The sequence below is a fragment of the Mauremys reevesii genome, linkage group 5 (assembly GCF_016161935.1).
Source record: "Mauremys reevesii isolate NIE-2019 linkage group 5, ASM1616193v1, whole genome shotgun sequence".
In the NCBI taxonomy this organism is placed as follows: domain Eukaryota; kingdom Metazoa; phylum Chordata; order Testudines; family Geoemydidae; genus Mauremys; species Mauremys reevesii.
The window spans coordinates 114,598,874-114,623,193 of record NC_052627.1 but is presented as its reverse complement, the minus strand read 5'-3'; the positions used below and the strand labels follow the sequence as shown (position 1 = coordinate 114,623,193).

The 24,320-nt window shown below is 40.9% G+C and overlaps 1 protein-coding gene across 6 annotated transcripts in view; it reads left to right on the top strand.

The window, feature by feature from the left end:
* PPP2R2C (protein phosphatase 2 regulatory subunit Bgamma) overlaps positions 1–24,320 on the top strand; it is a 279,740-nt gene that overhangs the window by 249,660 nt on the left and 5,760 nt on the right. For all 6 annotated transcript variants that reach the window (XM_039540607.1, XM_039540603.1, XM_039540606.1 and 3 more), the window contains 2 exons: positions 7,151–7,320; positions 14,718–14,809. In XM_039540607.1, coding sequence (XP_039396541.1) covers positions 7,151–7,320; positions 14,718–14,809 — 262 coding nt within the window. The remainder of the gene's footprint in view (positions 1–7,150; positions 7,321–14,717; positions 14,810–24,320) is intronic.

Genomic DNA, 24,320 nt, shown 5'->3' with positions numbered 1-24,320 from the left:
GATTGTATAAAATCAGTCGCGCGCGCCACACTACACAACAAAAATGTGGTGGTGTGCGTCCACGCTCCGAGGCTAGCATGGACTTGAGCGGTTGCACTGTGGGTAGCTATTCCGCTATTATCCCATAGTCCCGCCAGCCTCCCGCCCCTTGGAATTTCCGAGATCCCAGTGCCTGCCTGGGCAATAATCATTGTCGCGGGTGGTTCTGTAAATGTCAAATCATCTCCTCCTCCTTCCTCTGGCAAAGCAGCGGGCAGATTTTTTTTTTTTTTTTTTTTGCCCTGGCCCTGGCTGGAGCATGCCATAGCAAATCCATGCCTGTTGTGCCTTTTTTTGTATGTGTACCTGTGTACTATGTGCGAGCTGAGAGAGAGGGACAGCAGCAGCACAGCAGCAGCATGCTTTTGCTTTGCATGACAGCAGATGAGTATCAGCCATATACTGTACATCCATCTCCCAATCCATAAATAATAAATGATCCGTGGCTACCCTGTTTTTGCACTGTTCCATTTGCTGTGCTATGTTGCCAAGTCATGCTCTTAGCCAGGGCTCTTAGCCAAAATCAAAAATGACTCCTCAATCTCTAAAATCAATCCTCCTCTAAAAATAGAATCAAATCTGAATCAGTCCTGCCTAGAATAAGGAGAGAAGAGAGAGAAGAGAAGTAGAGTAGAGCAGAGAAGCTCTGTGAGCCTGCCTGTGCAGAAATTATTGTGCCTGCTATTCTGCCCACTATTCACAACCATTCCACCCATTCATTTCCTTCCCCCCAGCTTCCCCCCCCCCCACCTGTGATCTAGTTGTCCCCCCCCACTGTGTGAAGATGAAAGAATAAAGACAGGAATAAGTGACAAGGTGACTTGTTAGTGAGATATGAGAAGAGAGCCAGATAGTCCAGACAGTGAGACAGGGGAGTGTACAGGAGGGAGAGGAGGGGAGCAGAGCCTCCTCTGCTTTGTGGGCTTCAGGTGGCTTTCTTTATGGGGCTCTGATGGGGCTAATGCGCCCGATGCCCCCCAGCCCATGATGGATATCAGCCAAGAGCAACCATCACCAGGAAAAACCAGGACCCACCAGACCAGGCATGGTAGACGGATGCTGGTCATGCTAGTCAGCACTGCCCCCTTGCCTTTGCACTGCCCCATGACCCAATATGATGCAGGACGACCAGGAGCAGCAGGCCACAGCGATGCCAGGGGCCATGGCGTTTGGAAGCTGGAGTGTGTTGAGTGCTGCACATCGGGCCTATTCAGCAAATTCAGTAAAGATAGGGAAAAATGAGAAAGGGTCAAGAGTGGGGAGTCTTCAGGTGGGGGTGGGTGGGGGTGGGGGGAGCGTAAATTTTGGACCCTAGAAGCATTTGAAAAGCATTTGGAGCTCAGCCAAGAATGCAGAACTGTCAGAACTGGCAGAAACTGTGGGATAGCTTGATCCCTCCAGTCTGCCAGCTGATGATTCGCTTATCCACGCCTGCGTCACAGTGCGCTGCTCTGGTATCTGTCTGCCCTATTTTTAAAATGATTTTATTTTCTGTTTTAACTTCATGTTCAAATACTGATAGAAATTTTGTGCCTGCGAGTGATCCACCCGCATGGTGATGCATGGTTTCTCTTTATTTTCATTTCTTTTTTTTCATTTTTTTTTTTTCAGAGCTCACACCTCCACATCAAGAAATATTCAAAAGTTCGCGGGGCAAAGGCTCGCTGGGCAACACCTGGCTGATGTCCAGTCTGGGCTGCATTGCCTGTCAGGAGTTCAGCTGTGCCCTGATGATGCCGCACTCGCACCAATGATACGCCGGCTAGCCAATACTCTGATAATACCGCACCACTATCCGATTAATTATACTCATCGTTATATATTACATACTCTCGTTTAAAGGAGTATTACAGGAATTAAAAGAGCCCCTTATTTATACTGATAAGGTGTGCCTCTTGGGGCTATTTTATGTGTTAAAATAAATTTTGCTTTACATACAACACTAGTGTCTCATTCACTATGCACTTTAGATGATGCGTCTTACAAGGATGTAGGGGAAAAAAACTTGTCATGTATTATATAGTTTAAGAAATAGTATGTGCTCATGTAACTAATGATGATTGTCTGTATTTAAAATTGTCTTGATAAAGTAAATGTTAGCAACATAGCAGTGATATTGCATTCAAAATGAGTATCAGTCTGACTGAATGACAATGTGTATTGTTGACAAAACTGCTGCCTCTGTAAGTTTTGATCCTGCAAATGCTGCCAGCACAGGCTGTCCCTCTTCATATGAGTAAGCCCACCAACATGTGAGTAAGGAATTGCAAAATCAGGCCCAAGTTAAAACGGTGGAAAAGCGAGCTACAGAGGCATTATGTTACACACATTGACCTGTATTGTCTCCTCCTCCCCTACATTAAGAAACCTATGGAAAGGCAAAGAAATCTGGATTTCAACTCACGGAGTTTCCTTCAGATTTTTCTTAGAAGGAAACAATATGATTTTAGGCTGCAAATTGTCTACAGACTTTAGGGGAGCAATATTATGGAGCACATCCATCAACCCAATCTTTCCCCTTTCCACACAGACATTTTTCTGTGAAAATAGGTACTGTTTTTAAATCTGTAGCAAGAAGCCAGGGAGATTGGAGCAGGAGCTAGAAGAGGTTCAAGGTGGAAGTTCTTCAGTGAAGCAAAATTTAAGGGCTAATGCTCCTTGTTTATTCTAATAAAGTCCTTGGGAAGGGTTAGAAGAAAGTAAATTTCTCTGTCATTCTGTATCATTTTCACATAACAGCTCTCTTATAAGCTGCAGAGCCTGACAGATGGGGATTATTCCACAGAGCCACTGATCTCCCTTGTACATGCTGTTTTCCCTACTTGTCCTGCATATGGTCCTCTCCATTGTGTCAGGCAGTGAGATTAGTAGGGTGGAAACAACAGAAAGAAGTGGGAAGTTATTGAGTTTAAACCTACAGAGTCACAAAGTTAGGAAATCAAACTTTTGTAAAATATTTGTTTCACACAAGTTACAGCAAATCAATATAACTGCATCAGATAAATTCATAGCTAATGATAGCACTGCCTCTACCATCAAGACCATATTTAAATCTAGGTACTGTTAAATGAAAATTCAAATGACACACGATTACTGATGATTGTGTTCATTAGCTTGTGCAATGGTTTGCAATTGGACAATTAGCTTTAGCATTTTGATCTAATTAACGCTGAGAAGGGACAGTTGCATTTGGAGTATGAAATCCATTTTTTTCATAACTGAAGGTAGACAGAAGTTATCTAAGTTGTTTAGTAATTGCTAGAGAATTATAACTTAGTTTTTAAGCAGCTTTCAGCAAAACTCTGTTTCCAAATCCCAGTTTAATGAGACTTCTCTTGCTATATAAAATTAAAGCAGCTTTGCACTCTCTTGATCCTGGGCTACTGTGTGCTCTACAGTACTGGTCTCCCAATGTGAACTAGAGAAGACCAAAGGCCACTTTACCTTACACTTGATGATAACGATTCCAGCAAACTAATATAGCAGGCAGAGATGCTCAGTGTGTTGGGGTGCCCTAGCTACTCCCCTTTCCTCTAGCATGTCTCTTATATCCACTGCACACAGGGGTGTTATAGAGGTCACAAAACCACCCAAAGATGCTCCCTACACTGAGGTGATCTTTCTGGGGCTAGATACTCTGCTTAAAGGAGTTGCTTATGGCAGATCAGGGCTACTCAAATCCATTTTCTCTCATATAAAGAATCATAGATTATTAGGGTTGGAAGGGACCTCAGGAGATCATCTAGTCCAACCCCCTGCTCAAAGTAGGACCAATCCCCAAATGGGCCCCTCAAGGATTGAGCTCACAACCCTCGGTTTAGCAGGCCAATGCTCAAACCACTGAGCTATCCCTCCCCTTTTAAAAAAAAGGTAGTGAACCTTGACTTTAATACCTAAATCAATATTCGCGATAAATAACCTCATGATTTATAGTATTCAAGGTATTTACTGTAGTAAATATAGGAAAACAACAGATGATGAGAGAACCCTGCGTATTTCACAAATATGGGCCACTATTGTACATGACCATTATGACTATGTAATAAAATAGAGAGCACACCAGTTCTGATCTAACTCCTGTTGAAATCATTAGCAGAACTCAGCCAGAACTGTAGAGCTTTTAAGCTGAGAAACACGGAGAAAACTCATCACTGCCATAAATGAAAGAGCATTTTAGTGGCTTTTTTCTTTCCTGGTTTTAATAACAACTTTACATCATAATTAGGAGGATGAAATTCCTGCCATTCGCAATACACGGTTTGGACAGATTAAAGAGAAGAGGTGTGAGAGATGATAATTGCTTTGTGCTCATCAGACTTCTATTGAAAACTTGACAGGATAATTACAAAATATCTACCTTACTGAATGTCTCCGCACATTTCCAGAGAGCTGTTTAAAGGTGTTCGTTTACTCTCAGGCTGAAAAGTTTTTTCTTTCTTTCTTTTTTCTTTTGATGTAGTTAATTATCATTTAGATTTGTTGTATGTGTTTAAATATAGAGAGTCTATTCTCATGTGAAAGCATGGCTGCATTTGACACACCATCCGCAAAGGAAGTTGCCCATCATTTTCTGAGCTAACCCACAGACAATCAGCTCTCTCATTTTTCAGCGTGACATTATTTTGATTCTCCAAAGCTGTAACTTAGATCCTTTGAATTTTGTTGAGAAGTAAATCCTTGGTGGACTACAAAAAGTAATCACACAGAAATGCATTTTAATTATTTTGCTTTAAGGGTGCGGTGGGAGAGAAAGCCACTTTACTTATCTAAATACTTAGTAAACGCTTTTCCTCAGTTACTTGCAGACATCTCACCTCAGACTGTGAACTTAACATACAGAAAAAGTATGGTTAAGTGGTCAGCAAAGGTGGCTGGGAGTCAGGAGACCCATGGTCTCTTCCTGACCCTGATAGGTGCTTGGGCTATTAGTTCTCCTTGTACTCATTAACATTTATGTCACTCAGTCACTATAACAACTTGTGGTTGGCACATTGCTGATTTCCTATGTTTGCAAAAATCTCTATAATATTCTAACCGGCTTTAACTGGTACATTGCAATATACGTTTCCTAAATATCAGCAGTTTAGCAACACTTGCTTAATGCAGTATTCTGTATTATGACATCTTGTAATACACGGTCATTGCTATCTTGTGACAACTTATGATCTAGGATCACTTACTGGGTAGTTGCTCCTGTCAAGTCTCTAGGCCTTAGGCCTCAGTTTAGCTAAGCTATTGTCTTATAGACCTGAGGCCTGTTGACCCCATGTTACAACATTAATTAATACTTATTTCATGTTGATATCTGAAATATACCTGATATCTTTTATTGTTAGCTACAGGTCTTCAGTTTTTGCATCTGTGAAATAGGGATGATAATTCTCCTTTTGAAAAATAATGTTGAACTCCAGATAGAATATCAGGGTTGGAAGGGACCTCAGGAGGTCATCTAGTCCAACCCCCTGCTCAAAGCAGAACCCATCCCCAGACAGATTTTTGCCCCAGATCCCTAAATGGGGCAAGGTTTGAGCTCATGACCCTGTGTTTAGCAAGCTGATGCTCAAAACCTCTCCTTACTGTGTCAGATTAAAGGCCTGAGTGTATTATTACTGTTGTTGTACACTGTAGTGTATACTATATTTAACTAATTTTAACTCTCCATTTTAGGTCAGAATTTTTCAGAGAGGCCATTTTCATAAGTGTTGAGTACTTCCCTCCCTTAGGCACCTTTTGAAAATCTCAGCCATAATTAATGTTTTATTATATTGTACAGCACTCCAAATGCCTTGGCAGAGGACTTTTTTCATAAGAAAAAAAATCATTAATAATATATACATCTCCCAGTGTAAGCAGGGTTGCAGCTGGTCAGTAATGGGATGGAAGCCCTCCCAGGACAAACAAGGTGTAAGAATAGCAATGGTGATTCACTAACTGTGTCGCTACTGAACCAGCTGATCCCATCATGTCATGTGGGCCCTCTGCGTCTAGAGATATTACATATAATGAAGTTCTTGACTAGAGCTGGGAAGTGTTTTTTGGATAAACCTTTTTTTTTTTTTTGCCAAAATGCAGATTTGAGTCAACCAAAACATTTTGCGAAAGTATGTCAAATTCACAAGATTGTGTCAGTCAAAAAAAATTTGTTTTGACATTTTTGAAATAAAACATTTCAATTTTTTATTTGAAATAACTTAGTTTTGAAAGTTGCTGCAATTTAAAAAAAAAGTTAAAATTGGTCAAATGAAATAAAACATTTTGTTTCATTTGATTTACCCAAAACATTTTTTTTCTTTTACTTTTTGGTTTGCCAAAAAATTAAAAATCATTTTGGGTTGACCCAAAACAGTTCAGTTTTAGTTTTTGACTTGGCCAGTGAACTGAAAAGTAAGTTATTTGCACAGCTCTGTTGACTTCTTGTGGACATGAACGATCCCTTGTCACGTTTTGCAGGATCGTGACTAATTTCCATTTAATACATACCTTCCCTCACCAGTTTTAAATGGAAAATTTGTTTCATTTCCTGTCCTCAGATTTTTCATAGGGCTATACAAACACAGAACAAAAAGATAGTCTTTACCTTAAAGAGTTTCAATGGCTGCTGTCTTTAAACACAGAGGTGGTTGTACTTCATTGGTGGATGAAATGATTCTTATGAGTATAATTTTGTAACGCAGTATGGGATCATGCCGAATGAAAGGCACCACACACACTTAATCACATTATAAGCTCTTTAGGGCAGGGACTGGCTTTTTTTGTTGTGTTTATACAGCACCTAAAACAACGGGGTCTGGTCCATGACGGGGGCTTCTAAGCACTAGTGTAATGCACAGAATAAATGATAATTCTAAGCTATCATTGTTACTCAATTCTAAACTGACATAATCTGTAGTCCATTTAACTGAGCCATCATGTTTGCTTCCTCCAAAACTGTCAAAGCCCATGTTCTAAAATGTGAATCTTGTATTCTTATTTAAATATAGCATGAAGACATTAACAGCGAAATCATTCATGATATAGGATATGGATTTGTAACTTTAACCATATTATTTCTAAAGAGAAAGATGTTTATGATATTCTAATTTCTTTTTCTCTCTTTTTTTTTAAAAAACAGTTTTTGAAGAACCGGAAGACCCCAGTAACAGATCGTTTTTTTCAGAAATTATCTCTTCAGTGTCGGATGTTAAATTCAGTCACAGTGGCCGATATATGCTAACAAGGGATTACCTCACTGTCAAAGTTTGGGATCTGAACATGGAAACGAAGCCTATAGAAACATATCAGGTAGATGTTTGCTATGTCTTGAAGCGCAACGCTGCAAAAAATCTCAATATTCCAAATATATTCATAGCGCACTATAGATCCTCAGTGCTTGTTCTGACTGTTATACAAGAGTCACTTTAAAATAAATAGTAGATATGATTCACTTGAGCCTTAAGAGCACTGGTGAGAGAGCATTACCTCTTCTGCAGTCAGTGGGGCTATACCAAAGTTGAATTTGTCCCTTAAAACAACTGCTGTCTATATCCAGGGGAATCATCTCTTCAGTTCTGTGTCAAGATGTTCATTATGCAACTCCACAATTTAATGGTTGTAATAAAGATGTAGGTTGGAGTTTTCAAGAGTGCTTAGCATTGGCTTAACTCTGGTCCCATTGAAATCAATGAGAGCTGCACCGTTAAGTTAGGGGGAGCAAAATTAGGCCAGTGCTGAGAGCTTTTGAAAATCCCACGTGTAGATTTCTTCCTAGAGTTCTGAACTGGCCTAATCCCAAAAGAAACCCTTGTTACATCATAATATTGTCATCACTATGGGAGTTTGGCTAACGCCCGTGAGACTCACATGAAGTGACTAATTCAATGTTGGAGCATGCAATTCTGCTGACTTCAACCAATAGTTAATTTGGGCCCTGGAGTCTGTGCCATCTGGTAAGAACAATCTGAGTTTAAAATATTCTAAGATCACTCAAAGTGGGACAAGTGTGCCCCCCAAAAGTCCTTGTTGCAAAAATACAATGGGAAAAAGCTGTTGAAAACTGTGTTCTGCATAAGCACATGTAAAATGATAATCTTTAAAAGTACAGTTGGGCTGGTCAGTAATGCCTAGCTATGGACAGCCGTGCAGGAGATCAGAAGTTGAAAATGAATATCCTGCTGTATATATCCCACATTCTAAGTCAGTGGAGGTAAAGCCCGTGTTCCCTGCCTTGGGAATAGGGTTGTGGGGTTTGGGTTTTATTTATTTATTTATTTATTTATTTACCTGAACTCCTGGTAACATTTAATAAGAACTCAGGAGTCCGGCTTATCAGGAGTGCCAAATCCCACCATAATAGTATTTAGGGTCTTGTTTTTCTTTAACTGTACAAGCAGCCAATATAGACTCAGGTTTCTGGGACACATCCCATTAGTTTCAGTAGGAGCTGTGTAGCTAAATCCCATATTAGCCTTTGAAAATGCCAATTTACATTCCTGTAAAGCCACAAAACTGACTTTCTTCAGTAACTTAACTGCCCTGATAGTGATAAATGTGTTAGAGATTTTGGTTCTTATGTGAAACATGATGAGAAGTGAGGGAAATAAAACAGTATTTGGTATGTTACATCCATGTCTAAGATTTTAGGACCTCTGGCAATGTGTTATTTTGCATAGATGTTAATGTGGTAAGCAGCCTTCTCCCTGGAGGGAAAGAAATGGGCAGGCCAACCCGTTTGTCTTGAGTCTGACATCTGCTTTTATTTCCTCATGTAGGAATCTTTGAAATAAGCTGGCCACCTTTAAATCAACCTGACACCTAGCAGTGGGGCCAATTAAAAAGTTATATTTCTCCATGCAGAGATGTGGGAAATGAGTAAAATGTAAATTTGTCAGTACTGACTGAAATAATCAGAAGCTTATAAAAAGATGGAAAGTCTAAAACTAGGTCTTGCTGCCTTCAGTGAAACTATAGATTGTCTTTTCTTTTCAAACACTTACCCACTCTAGAGAGGATAGTGATGACATTGGTATAAATAAATCCTTTGCAGCTAACAAAACAAGGAAGATCACAAGTGATTTATGAGAGGATGCCTCGTAGGACAGAATAACATCAGTGATTAGGATTCAGTAAATTCAGGCTATTTTCTGCAGCCTTTTGTCCTCTTCTCATTGGAAAAGATGGTTCTGGATTTTATAGAAAAGAGAAAATGTTCAAAAAATATACTTTTTTAAAATATATTTTTTCTCATGCAAATACTATGTCCACTAGGCCATAGGCACACGAATGTCTGGATAGCAAATGCAAATTAAGAAAGAAATATTATTATACACCTTGACATGTACTCAGAAGGCAGCAATTAAGGCCCAGATTTTCAGAACTGTGCATTTTTGAACATATTGATATTTGTACATGTCATTAGTACAACTGCACATGTAAGCACAATAACTGTGGGTACAAATTGGACATGTATTTGCTCAAACACAGTTCTGAAAATCTGGGCTTGGTGGACTGTATCTTTCCAACTGCAAACGAAGAAATAACAAAGAAAAGCCTACATTCAAAAAAGAGGAGTGAAACATAAGATGATAAACAAGATAAATAAGAATATTTGAACTACATCATTTCATCTAATGCATCATAACCCATGTAGCAATTATTTACTGTAGGGTAAAAAGATTTCTCATCTATAACATTAATATTGCTTTAAAGTGTGGTGAATCATCATGTACTCAGGATATAAGATACTTGTTAAAAGAGGCTCGCTTTGTCATCTACTGCAGGAGTTCTTAACCTTTTTCTTTCTGAGGCTGCCCCTACATTCTATAAAAACTCTACGGCCCACCTGTGCTGCAACAACTGGTTTTCTGCATATAAAAGCCAGGGCGGCTTTAGGGTGTAGCAAGCAGGGAAGTTGCCTGGGCCTCCACGCCACAGGGGCTCCCATGAAGCTACATTGCTCAGGCTTCAGCTTCAACCCTGGGTGACGGGGCTCAGGACCCTGGGCTTCAGCCCCATGCAGTGGGACTTCAGCTTTCTGCCCTGCACCCCAGGAGGTCTGATGCAGGCCCTGCTTGAAGGCCCCTTGAAACCTGCTCAAGGCCCCCCAGGGGGCCTTAGACCCCTGGTTGAGAACTACTGATCTACTGTATCAGTCTCTCCATGTTGCTACTATTTTGTGTCTAAATTTAATCCTATTTTACACTAGGTAGTGCTATGGACAACCATTATAAAAATGTGTTCTTCATAACAAGAACTTATGTACATTAAGTAACTGAAGGTCAGGGGCTATTTTTATCCTCACATCCCATCAATAATATTCATTACTCAGTCCCAATATTATATTGTATTTTGGACTAGTCTTTGTAATGTGTCTCATACTAGCACTAATTACTTTAACAAATGCCAAGTTCTCACAAGGCACAACTATAAAGACATGCAGACTTCCAATACATCCTGTGCAGGACTCTGAACTGCATTATCTTCAGCTTATTGCCACTAAATAAAGTTAGAGAAAAATTATATCCCTCTGACATGCTCTGAACTGTACTCTATTTCTCTTCTCTGTTTTCCCTTTAATTGCTAGAAGGAATCCACATAACATGATTCCATTTCATGCTCAGCACCCAGCCTCCTTCTCCCTCAAGGGGGTGGCCAAGAAAAAGCCTCAGGTGTCTGGAATCAGCTGGCACTTGCACTAGCAGTAAAGAGGAAGCCATCACAACTTCCCATAGTCAGCAGGGGGGGCTCCAGGCCCTAGCACGCCAAGTGCGTGCTTGGGGCGGCATGCCACGGGGGGCGCTTTGCCAGTCGCCGGGAGGCAGACTGGTCCCGTGGCTTCAGTGGACCTCCCGCAGGCATGCCTGTGCTTGGGTCGGCGAAATGTCTAGAGCCACCCCGATAGTCAGCCCAGTTAACTAATATTAAAACTCTCTCATATTGACTTTGCTCAGTTTTGGTGGCTCATCCTGCCCTCACTGTGTTCCCCTACCACATTCTCCTTTTTACAGAACCATCCTTCTGTCTTTCTTTTGCTGCCTGTACCCTTATCCACTCCATCCACCTTCCCTTCCTCTCTATTGCTCTGACACATTCACCATTTTACCGGCCTTCCTTCTACTCCTCACGTCACTCATATGTCTTGCTCTCAGAGAACTGTTAAGCATATTGCTAACTGAAACAACAACATGGTATATTATTGCAACCCTTGGCCTTTTTAATCCACTGTGCCTGGTCTTCCCTTGTTGTAGTCATCATTGTATATTACTTGATGTCTAAATTTGGACTGTTGTGAAGTGCCATGTGCACACATGCAGTGTATATATTTTGGAGGCTAGATGAGATTGTTTCCGTGAAGGGTCACCATAGGAGATTTTCCATAGGGGTCAAGAAAAGAAAGGTTTTATAACTGCTCCACTGACAGAATTTAGTTTCTTGGCCATCTTCTAAACAAGCTCTGTCATGTAATTCTCTAAGGCCTCATCACCTTGGGGTCAGAATAATACAGACCTCTGTTAGCAACAACCAAACTTGACCATGTTTGTGATTAGTATTGGTGCGATCCCAAAGTGGGCCAGGCCTAATGACAATAATTCAGACTAACGTGCCTTTTGTCATGACAATCACTGCCTGAAATAATTTGTTCCAACAAAATAGCTCCCTAGTGTTTTCCTAGAGCGTAGACTGTCTGGATAATTCTGTCAAGGGCTTACATAACAGAGGAGCATGATTCCAGAAAGGAAAATTCTGGTAGCAATTCTTTAAGAACAGCTTTTCTGGAAATTGGAACATTTTTTATAGATTGTGAGATAGCACATACGAGCAATATTTGGACAATAAAATCCAGCTTTATCATCAAACCATGATAGTGTGGACTTTACCTCCAGAATTCATTAAGCAGTGGATCAATTTTATCATAATTAATAATAATAATAATTAATAAAAACAACCTAAGTGTACAAACAAAAGTACTTTTATTGCTTGTGGTCTTAGACTTTTTGTTTTTTAAAATGTGTTTTCTTGCAATGCCACTGGCCACAGATTATCCCATTGAAACCGTGTTTCTAAATGGTCAGTCACATCAATCCATTGCATTGAGGGTAGGAGATACAGGGCAAAATTGTAGCACTGAGCTACCACGGAGGTGATGTGGAGCTTCCAAAAGTTTCCAGGGAAAGCCACCCCTGTGCCAGTCTTAAGGAGGTAGCAATGTGTGCTCCCTTCCACAGCCACTGTGCTGACTGGTGCAGGGAGGGATGAAGTCATCATCTGGAATCATCCACACGACTGCTGTGCTGCCTTTGCAGAGGCCAACACAGCAGTGATCTTGGTAATGTTGGTGCATGGTTGCCTCTGGTACATTGTTTAATTTACTGATGCAATGGATGCTGATTTGATAACCTCATCTTTATGACAGTTCAGCATTCCATTAGTGGGAGATGACAATGGAAAAACAGGACAGATGTTCAAATTTTTAACCACAAAGATTCTCACAGTTATCCTGGAGGGTATCAGTGTGATCAGGAGTGAAAAGAAAGGTCGGAATGAAGAGCTGACAAATGAGCACTGGCATTTGTGAAAGCCTGTGGATAGAGCATTAACACCTTGATAACGAGGAGTTAAGAACTTCTGAAATTCAGAAGGACGAATGAAAGTGGAGGAAACACAAAGCACTGCATAGCTGATTAAAAGTTGTAGAGCTGGACGCACTTTTCAAAGGGAGCATTAGTCACAATGGACAGGTGGTACATGGAACAGGTAGCAGAAAAAAGATCATGAAAAGATGAAAATAGCTAGGCAGGTGGAGATCTGAGACCACTGAATACTATGTACATAATTTTATTGCTGCTTCATCCTCTCATCCTACCCCTTTTGTCAATTTCTTCCATGTGTTGATTTTGGTGCGAGGCAATCAGAATACTGATGAAAGGGCCACACTCCTATAACACAAATTAACTCAATAAACACGATTAACACAAATACTCCCAATCCTGTAACACATTTAAAAATATTAACAAATGAGACAATGATTGTCGCCTTAGAGATGAGTGACAATTAGGGAACCCAGCCAATTTCTGCTGAAAAAATCTGGTGGCTATCAATAAAGGGAAGACGAAATGATCTCATTATGAAGGTTACATGAAGCACCCACTATGAATGTGCACCACAATGTGCAACATTCAGTAAATGCATTTAACTGGGAAACATTCTACCCCCATCTCCCACATGTTTATTAGCTATTAAGTAAATAGCGTGTTCAGCTGACATACTTTAACTGATCGTATATAGCCTAGGATGCTCATTAATCTAATTCTGAAAATTGATCCATGACAGAAATTTATAGCCCATAAAAATTGAGTTAATGTGCAAGTTTGTTCACTACAGTACAGTGCAGCTGTTGCAAACAGTTCTAGTTTTAATAACTCCAGACAGAACAGTGAAACTGGTATTAAAGTATCTTGTTGGAGAAGACTCTAGGCCTTCGACCAGCAGAGGATACTGCACGTGTTGAGAACACCACAGTCAGGAGATCCAAATTTACCTCTGACAGAAACAGACATACTTTTCATGAACTTCAATGGAAGGGGTACTTTCTTATGGCAGGGCTAAATTTGGTCCTTATGCTACATTGCATTGATATGGTACTTCCTCAGAAGTCATCTATACAACATTCATATCGGATGGAGGTGTTGGATTACTAGGCCTTGTGCAGGCAGGAATTCTCTGGCTCCTTATTTCAATGTGGGGGTGAAGAACATCATACAGAAGAAAAAAACTGAATTAATTAAAGGACTGATGCAATGCACATGAGTTGTGTCCTCTATGATAAACTCACACTCCATAGAAATATGCAGCCTAACATAAGGTCTTCTGTAAATCTTACTTTCAAAGCATGCAAAATAAGAACTCGTGGTTTGTTTTCAGATCTCAGACATCATCACTGATATGAAGTAGCTATCAGAGCGGGAGAGTATTCTGGGTACTAATCTATGTAAATAAGACACCATGTATCTTACCATCCTTTATTTCTTAATTGCTGTATAATGTAATACCTCAGATTATAGCTTTTATAACATTTAACAAACATATAGAGATATACTTATCTCATAGAACTGGAAGGGATCTTGAAAGGTCATTGAGTCCAGTCCCCTGCCTTCACTAGCAGGACCAAGTACTGATTTTGCCCCAGATCCCTAAATGGCCCCCCTCAAGGATTGAACTCATAACTCTGGGTTTAGCAGGCTAATGCTCAAACCACTGAGCTATCCCTCCCCCTTATAAATGGAGCAGGGCCCTCTCTCTCAGAGCCCTATATTGTAAGTGAAAGTCTATAGATCTTGGATTATTATTATTTACTATTTAAATTAGACAATTCATTCTCTCATTAGCACAGCTGCTGTATCAGCTAGGAAGATCTGTTTTGGAATCAGGCTAAAGTTCAGAAAGTCACACTAACGGGAACCAGCCATGTTTGAGAGAAGTAATCTACAGTATGCTCAGAAGAGCATGCTCTAGCCAGAGCTTTCCTGCTACATTAATTCTATAGCACTCTTCTAGTTGAACTATAGAAAAGCACAGACTTCATGTTTAAGAGATAGAAGTATGCTCTATCTTTGTAAACTCTACCAACCTGTAAGAGCAATAGTATAGGACATACTCTAAAACAAAGATTTGTAAAAACTGCACTGTCTTTTTCTGTTAAACAGGTCCATGATTACCTTAGGAGCAAGCTGTGTTCCCTTTATGAAAATGACTGCATCTTTGACAAGTTTGAATGTGCATGGAATGGATCAGACAGGTAACCCATCCTTATGTTCATCACTATTTTAATTTCACTGAGGGGCTGCCATAGGATGGAGTATAATCAATAAATCATCTTTACCTTGTGGTTATTGTACATATCAATTTACATTTCTCCATATCAGTGTCCAGTCTTTTATTGCTGTTGTACCATTTCACCCCCTCAGCCACAATTTAAGAATCATTATTCTCCACACACAGCCACTGGGAGAAAATCAAATTCCACTCATTTTCACCAAAAGCACCAAAAATGGGCTGAAAGAATCAAAAGAAAACCAGGACTTACTAAAAAAAAACATTTTCACAACCCACCTGCATAGGGGTTTTGCTAAGGCAAGTTAACAAAGTAGCTTCCTTGTAAATCCAATCTAGCAGCTGAAAATAAGGAGGGAGGATGAGCCAGTGTCACGTGACCAGTCAGTGCTTTGCAGACCACTGGTCACCGTTTATGAAGCATTCTTCTAATGTCATGTAATTTTTTGTGTGGAGGAACTATAGATACAGGACTAAATTCTATTCATTTATTTCTTAGGCTTTAGCTTCATTCTGGTAGAACAGAGCAGGATTTGTCCCATAAAGTTATAACTCATCTCTGTATTATGATATACCAAGTTAATATAATTAATACCACTGTCTCCTTCATAACAACAAGGATAAGTTTACCTTTTCTAAATATCACCTAGTTGTCAGATACTGCTCTCACTCCTTGCACAGCATTCCCATTGACACGAATGGCAGGTCCCTGTGAGGACTGAGTAGAGTATGTAACACATAACAGAGCATGTGACCCATATCCCCTCATACATCTAAAAATGGGTCCGAGTTTCTATCTCATACACACATAGAGACACAAACTAATGCTTTATAATGTTAGATACATTCTTTTCTTTGGACTATAGTTGCCTTTGCTCAGTTCCTATTTTCCTCCAGGGAGAGATGTTCTCTCTTTACTGAGGTACTACAACCTTCCACCATATTCTTCATGCAGAGAAAACTATATTCCTCTATAATCTCTGACCTGGAACTGCTCTACTGAGTTGATGGTTCCTTCTCTAGCTATTCTTTAGCCCAATAGGTGCACAGGTGTTTCACAATTCCACAGATATACCAACTCATGTAATTCATAGAATTCCCCAGAGTATCATGGAAATTAGAAACAGGAAAGACTTACTGGATCATCCTGTTAATGTAAAAACATTTCCTATAGCATATTCCCAAGTACTTCATCCAGCCTAGTTTTAAGTGACTCAGTCAACTGAAGCTACAAGACCATTGCCTTTGGGATATTCTACCTGAGTTTAATTTATTTTATACTGGGAATTAGCTATGTTTCAGCATTGCATAAATTGTTCTATTTTATGGACTACCAACCAGTGACCACATTGGGGTAAAATCCTCCATTGTCTTGTGACACCTTGGGTGTAGGCTTTCTTGTGCCAGGGCTAACCAGTCCTAGAGAAGACTGCTGGTGGGCATGACTCAAGACGTTTGAAAATTAGGATTGGCTCAGCGTGAGCTAAGCATCCAGAGTTTTGGGTGCTTCTCTGAACCTCTTGAACCTGCAGAAAGTAGATAGAAACCTCAGAACAACAGTCTTTCTTATGAGAGTCCCAGTACTACTTGCTTCCAGTCAGGATGGAAAGACCACCTGAATAGCCTTTTTTGGGGGGGAGGGGGGGATATTGACACACATCCCAGCCAGAACCTGCAAGTGCAGAACTGCAAAAACGTGTGGGTATGGGCAAGAAAGGGGAGTTAATCAGACATTTCAAAACCATCACAAAGCTTCAGGAGTTTCCTAATATCTTCAAAACCATTTCATCCATCCTTAAATGGGAGCTCTAAGACATTATGCTTGTAGGCAGCATTTGCACTCTCAGGTATTTCCTTCAGTAGCTGAACAAAAATGCTGTCATCCTCTAAGTATCTGGATAGCTACATGTTAATAATACAAGAATTATTCAATATTGGGTTTAAAATGAGAGTAATTGTTTCAGTCTAATCCTTACTTGACAGATCAGAAAGGTCAACAAAGTATGAAATCAACTGGTCCTCATTAAGTGGGAGAATTCCATTTTTAAAGGCTTAATTTATCACACTGTTTATATGTGGGAGCATAGTTAATCTTACACAATTCTGAATCCATCACTAAACACTGCTTATTAAAATGGATGGGATACCTGGCATGATCTTAAGAAACCAATGAGCACAACTTTTGGCCAGACATTTGACAAAAGACAACATTCATTTTATTTTAGTTTATTTTTGTTTTTCTTTTCTAAACTTAAAACACTTCCTCTTAACAGTTTGAATGAGCGTTAAATACATCACAACCAATTTTCATTATTAGGGTGACACTTGCATTGACACTTCTGAACAAGGAGATGTGATCTTGCTCATATAAGTGGCAATTATTTTGTTATTTCAGTGCACAATATATGGATTCTGTACTGGTGTTTTTTAAGGAAGAGTAACCATCTTTTTTAAAAAATACACATTAATATTAAGATGGATGATCTGATAAGTGAATATATATATTTTAAATACAGCTTTTTGCAAAAGGTAAGACAGGCCTATTACACCTGGGGACTTTAAGGGGAGTCCCATAATGATATTTGCGTTAATAAAAATGATTACAAATATAAAGATGGCATTTTCTTTAAAAATGCTAATCTAGTTTTAGGGTATTTAACAGGTTAAGTGGCACATTAGAAACAGACATGGTTGCATTTAAAAATTAAAAGCATGATTATATATGAAAGTTGTATTCTTTTTAGTTAGTTTTCATTGCCATTAAGGACTTAATTCAGGATCACAATTAGCCCCATTGTTGAGGCTGTTTACAAAAAAGTCAATGTACACAAGCTCTGATTAAAACGTGATTGATGCTCAGTAACTCCAATGAACAGGAACTAATACAATCAGACAGATCCGATCGCATTTGCTGAAGGACACATTAATCATTATATACTTGGGCAAGAACAGCAATTGTAGGAGGTAAAAGGGCAGAGGGGGGGTCTTAAAAATAATGCAATCAGCCAAGCAGATATTATGTTTGTTGACTGTGTTAGAATAAACACATGCCATGTATAGTGTATATATATATATATATATATATATATATATATATATATATATATATATATATATGCATGCTTACATGATTTCAGAACATTGTATATAGCTGTTTTATTTAAAGATTTGAGAGTCCAAGTGAATGGAAGAATTAACTAATAACGTGTAAAACAGTGTCCCCTTCCCACCACCAACTTTGGAATGCAAATATGCACACATTGTTATTTCAGGTTTATCTCAAATGCCCTGGAATTAACAGCAGTTGAACAGGTTATCTGTGAATTACATTGTTGAATTTCTGTTTCACCTGACCTCCTCCTGTACAGTCTAGATTCTAGAAACTACATACATTAATACCTTTATATATATTTTTAAAACTAACTGCTGGAGGGAAGCCTTCAAAGGAGTCTTTCAGCTACCATGGTGGTGAGGGCCATATAAGTAGATAGATGAAATCACATACAATTATCAAAGAGTCCTATGTCTTCATCCAGTTAGCTTCTTGAGTCTACTCTTAATCTACATAAGTGGCACGTTGCAGTGGACTTAAACCACTGATTTGCCTATGACTGCTTTAATAAAGATTTGGTTTTGTACACTTGTCTACCCCAGCCTTGTATGATGCAGTGGTGGGTTGATAGCAAAATTCACATTTAAAATATAGAAGACATCACTCAGATTGGGAGTCCCTTGTTTCTCATGCCCAGTCCCATCCAGGCCAGTTATATATGTGCCCCATAGCTCCTGAGCCTATTATCTAAGCTTGTCCATCAGCAATGGTGCTAAGGTTCCCCACCAATGCACCATCTGATTTATAGTCATGAACCTTCTCTTTCACTTCAAGCCAGTCCGTTCCCCACTGCCACCAAACCGTGTTGTATGGTTCCCAAGTGAAGACTGGCTGCCCTGCGAAATAGACATAATTCTGTGTATAGGGATTGGGAAACTCAGTGCAGCAGAGCTTCGCCCTCCTTTTCCCTAAGAAACACCATAATTTGCTCCCAAGCAACAGAGTTTTGGAAAGTCACTGGGTTCCTTTGAAAAGGCCAGCTTGCCATGATGGCAGCATCCATACCCTCTTGTTGCTGAGCACCTGAAAAGTCTAGTTTGCCATGTCCCATGGTAAAATCGACAGGCGCAGCCAGGGAGGAAGAAAATCTGTCAGAATCCCCTCACTTCCACACTGGCTTGGACCCCAATAACAAAATCCATTGGCTGAAAGTTGAAGCTAGACAAATTCAGACTGGAAGTAAGGCACAACTGCGAGGGTAATTAAGCATTGGCCAATATGCCAAGGGTTGTGGTGGAGTCTGACCATTTTTATATCAAGACTGGTTGTTTTTCTAAAAAGATGTGCTCCAGGAATTATTTTGGGAGCGTTCTATGGCAGATGTTACACAGGAGCTCAGACTAGATGATCACAGTGGTCCCTTCTGGCCTTGGAATCCAGGCATCTCCTCTGCAATCACACAGGATGGCGATGAGGTCGTCTGGCAACAGTGAGCACCAGGGTGGGCACTGCAGAAAAGCTAATACAGCACCAAGGTGTATCTTTTGTGCCTGCAGTCCAGAGGCGAGAGAGAAGGTAATCTGGGCCATCCAGCCATCGCAGCACTATTCCCCTAACTTTGCCCAGTCTTTGCCCTTTCCCATGTTGCAGATGCCTCCAGGTGATCGAGATTGGTTTGAGAGGGGAAAAACAGTGCCGTGGGGTGGGAGAATCATCCAACACCCCATACCCTGCAGGAACTAGGAAAGCCATATCAGGAAAGCACCTCCATGTGTGAATTTAGGGGCAGGGCATGTGAGTGACTGCGATGTGGGCAGTTGTGCCAACGGTTAGAGCAGGCATCACAGGATACAGAGTCAATGATCAGAACTGGGTTACTTGGAGTGAGGCAAGGCAGGGGCAGGGTTGGAGCCAAGGCAGGTGTGGTACTGAGTCTGAGGCTGCATACAAGCAGTTGCAGGAGCTATCACAGCCAGGGGTGACTGCTTTGAACAGCTGCTGAGTAACTGCTGCTGGCCTCAAAGGATGGTCTTCCATCCAGTCAAGCTGGCTGTGCTTGTTAGGTTGCCTGGCTTCCAGACTGGCTCCGTTGCAGGCCTTGATTTTTGAAAGTGAGGGCTGGTGTCTCAGGATACGTTTAATGGAGCATTCACAATAAGTCTAGGACATGACTGTTCTCTACCAGTTCCCAAGACTGCTCAACTTGACCACAGCGTTCCCAGTTCCCCAGGTACTGGAGCCTTCCCCTAACTCAGCAAGAGTTGAGGCTTTGGTGTATCAAGTATTCCTTCTGTCCATGTTATCTTATGGGTGGTGGCAGTAGGTTGGCGTGGTTTGGGTATGGGTTCTCAGTGCAGGGTGTTCAGCGTGGGATGTGAATGATGGGGTGGCTCTCCAGAGACTTGTGCAACTGTAAACTGAAGGCCAGTGGTTTTACCCATTCTGTACTGGCCAGGCATTGGTTGTCTAGTTGGGTGGTTGGGCAGCTCAATTTAAGGTTCTGGGCAGAGAGCCACACCTTGTCCCCTGTGGCCAGATTTGAGATAACCTGATGGTCTGGGTCTGCATGGTGCTTATAGGCCTGTTTGGCAGACTGCAAGTGTTCCTTGAGCTCCCCGTGCACCTGCTGTAGGTGGGAAGGTAAATCCGGCGGACTGGTACTGATGAACTCACAGGCAACTCACAGGAAGCAGGGGGTAAAGCCATAGTTTGCAATGAATGGATGGATTGAGGCATGGATTGTGTTGTTTTATGCAAATTTGGCATAGCACAGAAGGAGAAGCCAGTCATCCTCGTGGTAGCTCAAAAAGCATCAAAGAGTTGATTGACTCTTTCTGTTGCCCATTAGTCTATGCTAAGGTGAGGGACTCAACACCAAGGAGTCTGAGATATTCCCACCAGAATTGGGAAATGAACTGGGACCCTGGTCTGATACAATGCTTTATTGTAACCCGTGATAGTGGAAGGCATTTTCCAGGAAGAGCCAATCCATCTTCCATGCAGTAGAAATAGTATGGCATGGGATGAAGTGTTGGCATCTTTCAACAACACCCCCAATTACCGAGTGTCCGGGGGATGTGGTAGTTCTGCAATTAAGTCCATTGCAACAGGAGTCCAAGGCTGTGGAGTTGTGTGCAGAGACCTATATTCATGCCAATTCATAAGCACAGAAACTAGGCCTCCACATAAGATGAGAGAGGAAGTCTGCCACTCAGTTACTTTATTCAGAAGCAATTAGATTCATACCGAAGGGGAAGGAGAGAAAGAAAATTAGAAAGATTTGAGGGGAAGTGGGAGGAAAAAAAGAAATCGTTAGTGGAAGAGGCAGTGCCAGGGCTTGCCAGGGCTGAGCCCCGGCACCTCTAGGCTTGGCAGTTCATAGCCCCGACACCTCTGGGCTTACTGCATCGGTGAATGAATGTAAAAAAAATTGCTTGAGTCCCGGCCCCTCTTTCATTACAAATTAAGCATTAGGAGAAGGCAAGAGACAGGCTGTGAGAGCAGACAAAGGTTTCATAGGCAGAGAGAATGTCCAGACAACTGAAGGGGAGACTGAAGATGGAGGAACAGGGCAGGGCAGAAAAGGGGCACGAGGGGAAAGCACTTGATAAGCGATAACAGAACATGGGGGAAAAGAGGGACATCAGGGAATAGCAAACAACAAGAAAGAGCACAAAGAAAGAGAGGGAAAGGAAGAGTAAAAAGGGGCATTTTAATAAAGAATGAAGCAGGGAGAAAAATGATGAAAAAAGAAGGAACAAAACCTAACTCGAAATAGGGACCAAGAATGAAAGTAGGAGGCTGGGGGAAGAGATGGAAATAGAGAATAGAATGGGGGCAAGAAAAGAAGGAAGCAGAAAAACAAAAGGAGGAAAACAAACACAAGTACACATCGTAGATAATTCACTTGAGTTCCTACATTTTGTTATATTTTCCTTCGTGCAATGGGAAGCTAAAGAGAGAAGATTTGTCTGACAGCATTCCAGGAATGGAGGAACCTTCTGGCCAAGTGTGACCCTGGGGAGGGCAAAGTATCAGTATTATAATGTTTCCAATTTGGGCAGGGGGAGAGGCAAGGTAGCTTAAGGGTTTTTCTACCTCGAGTTTCTAGAAAGTTCTATGTTGCAGTTCTAATAAGGACTCAGCAATGCCTGGCTTTGTCTACAGTAGTTGATAATTGTGCCATGACTAGAGCACACAGTGTTCAGTGACACTGGTAATGCAGCACTTAAACAGAGTAAACCAGGTGGAACAATTAACAGCAATTTTTGCTCAGAGCACACACACATGAAAAATTAACTAGCATGAACACTAATTGCAAGAATTTTGTCAATATGCTGGTTATAGCACTGCTGTGCAGAACAAAACTCTAAAACTATGTATATATGACCTGAAGAAGACCTGTGTAGCTTGAAAGCTTGTCTCACCCGCAGAAGTTGGTCCAGTAAAAGATGTTACCTCATCCATCTTGTCTCGCTAAAAATATAGAGGACACTTTTGTAAAATGAACTAAATATATATATATATATATATATATATATACACACACGCCTGTGTTTCCCCTCTCACCTCATATGGCTGCCAGGTATAATATGGGATCTACTGAATCTCCCTATAAAATACACACTATATTATCATGTTGTCATCATATGAGACAGAATTGTGTTTCTGAACAAGAATTATAGAAATGCTAAGAGAGGCTCCCTCTTTTCATGTTATTGTAAACAGCAGGTAAGGTTATAATTCATCTCTGTCTGTGACCTTCAACAAGAATGGCCCCTTTTCATTACATAATGCTATTTTTACAATGCCATTAAATGGCAGAAATGAGGCGAAGCATGAACAGTAATCGTCTACATACAAAGCAATAGGGATGCTTGTATTAAAAAATGGCCCTATAGCTCTAAATGAGCCAGACAAAGAAAATAGACTTCTTTACTATGTGAAAGTTCAAGAAATAACAAATCAAATGGACTGCAGAGGCAGCTCTGCGGCATACTAAACATTGTTAAAAAGAGGATTTTTTGACCATGACTGAGAGCTGTTCAGCTGGCACATTGCCTGTGTGAAAACTGCTCCCCTTGCTATTTCTGGATTCATTGGGCGGGAGGGTGGGAGGAAATGTGTTCCAGCCACGTACAGCTCTGCAGTCCATGATGCCCCATCATTACAAACCAGTTTCAAAATTTTGCCCAGGGGAAGAAGCCACAGTATTGCATAAGACAGTTAGAATCAAAGACTGTGTGTGTTAGCACAGAGATTGAAATACCCTTTTTCTTTTTCCTGTTGTGACTAACCATTACAGCAGGCGTCTTAATGACAAGACATGGTGATTTGGAAGGAGCGCAACGTCAGATTTACTGCTGCTGAGTCACTTTCTGAAACAAGCCTAATCTTGATCAATAGGCTTTATGGGGCTCCTTGGATACAGTTTATAAAGCTGTTCACACAAGCGTCTTTAATTTTACTGTTAGTTTGTTGCGTAAAGGTGAGATCGTGCCTGGCCCTTGCATGGGTGAACGAGAGCATGGTGGAAGGGAGAAGAAGCCTGGCTCCATACAGCATCTGACCACAACTGCTGTTGCTGCACTCTCTTGAGTTTAGAGACGCTTTCCTGTAAGGGTCTCTGTAGGTGAGAAAGGGAAGAGCATTGGCCTGCCCTCTGCCCTAGCCAGCAGAACTGGATGGCTCTGGAGTGGGCGTGCATGCTGCACCCTCTGAAGGGTGTAGCAAGTCACACTCCCAGTTCATGCCTGGGAACTCTAGGAAGCACCGCGACAACCCATCCAAATCGGTATGCAAGTTATTGCTGAGTACAGTGGTTGCTGTGTCCTATACAGTCCCTACACTATCAATATCTGACCCATTGCTGCTTTCTTCAGCATATCAGGATATTTGCTCTATGAAAAGTGCTATATAAAATAAAATCCTGTTGTGTCAAATTCTAAGCTCTCATCAGCTACATTGAATCAGAACATAGCTGGCAATATTGCTAATGATTCGTGATGCAGAATAGAGCTTGCCTGAGTTCTGCAGCTTCTCTGTATTGTTTCTGAAGTGAAGACACTGAGCTAGGCAGCTATGACTCAGTAGACATGATGCAAAGTCATTTAGTTGCATGGTTCTATTAATGTTTTAGTGTATTATTTGCATTACATAGCAACTAATGGCCACAAGGGAGATCAAGGCCACATTGTGCTAGGCACTGTATGTATAGTAAGACACTGTCCCTTCATCAAAGAGCTTATAATTGATGTGGACAAGGCAGACAAAGAAAACGAAGAGGTGAAGTGACCCTGCAGGTCTCCTTCTTTGACTGTATTACTGGCCTGTTGGATTGTGGGGGGAGCAGTAGATGTGATATAGCTTGATTATAGTAAAGGCTTTTGACACAGTCCCACATGACATTCTCAGAAGCAAACTA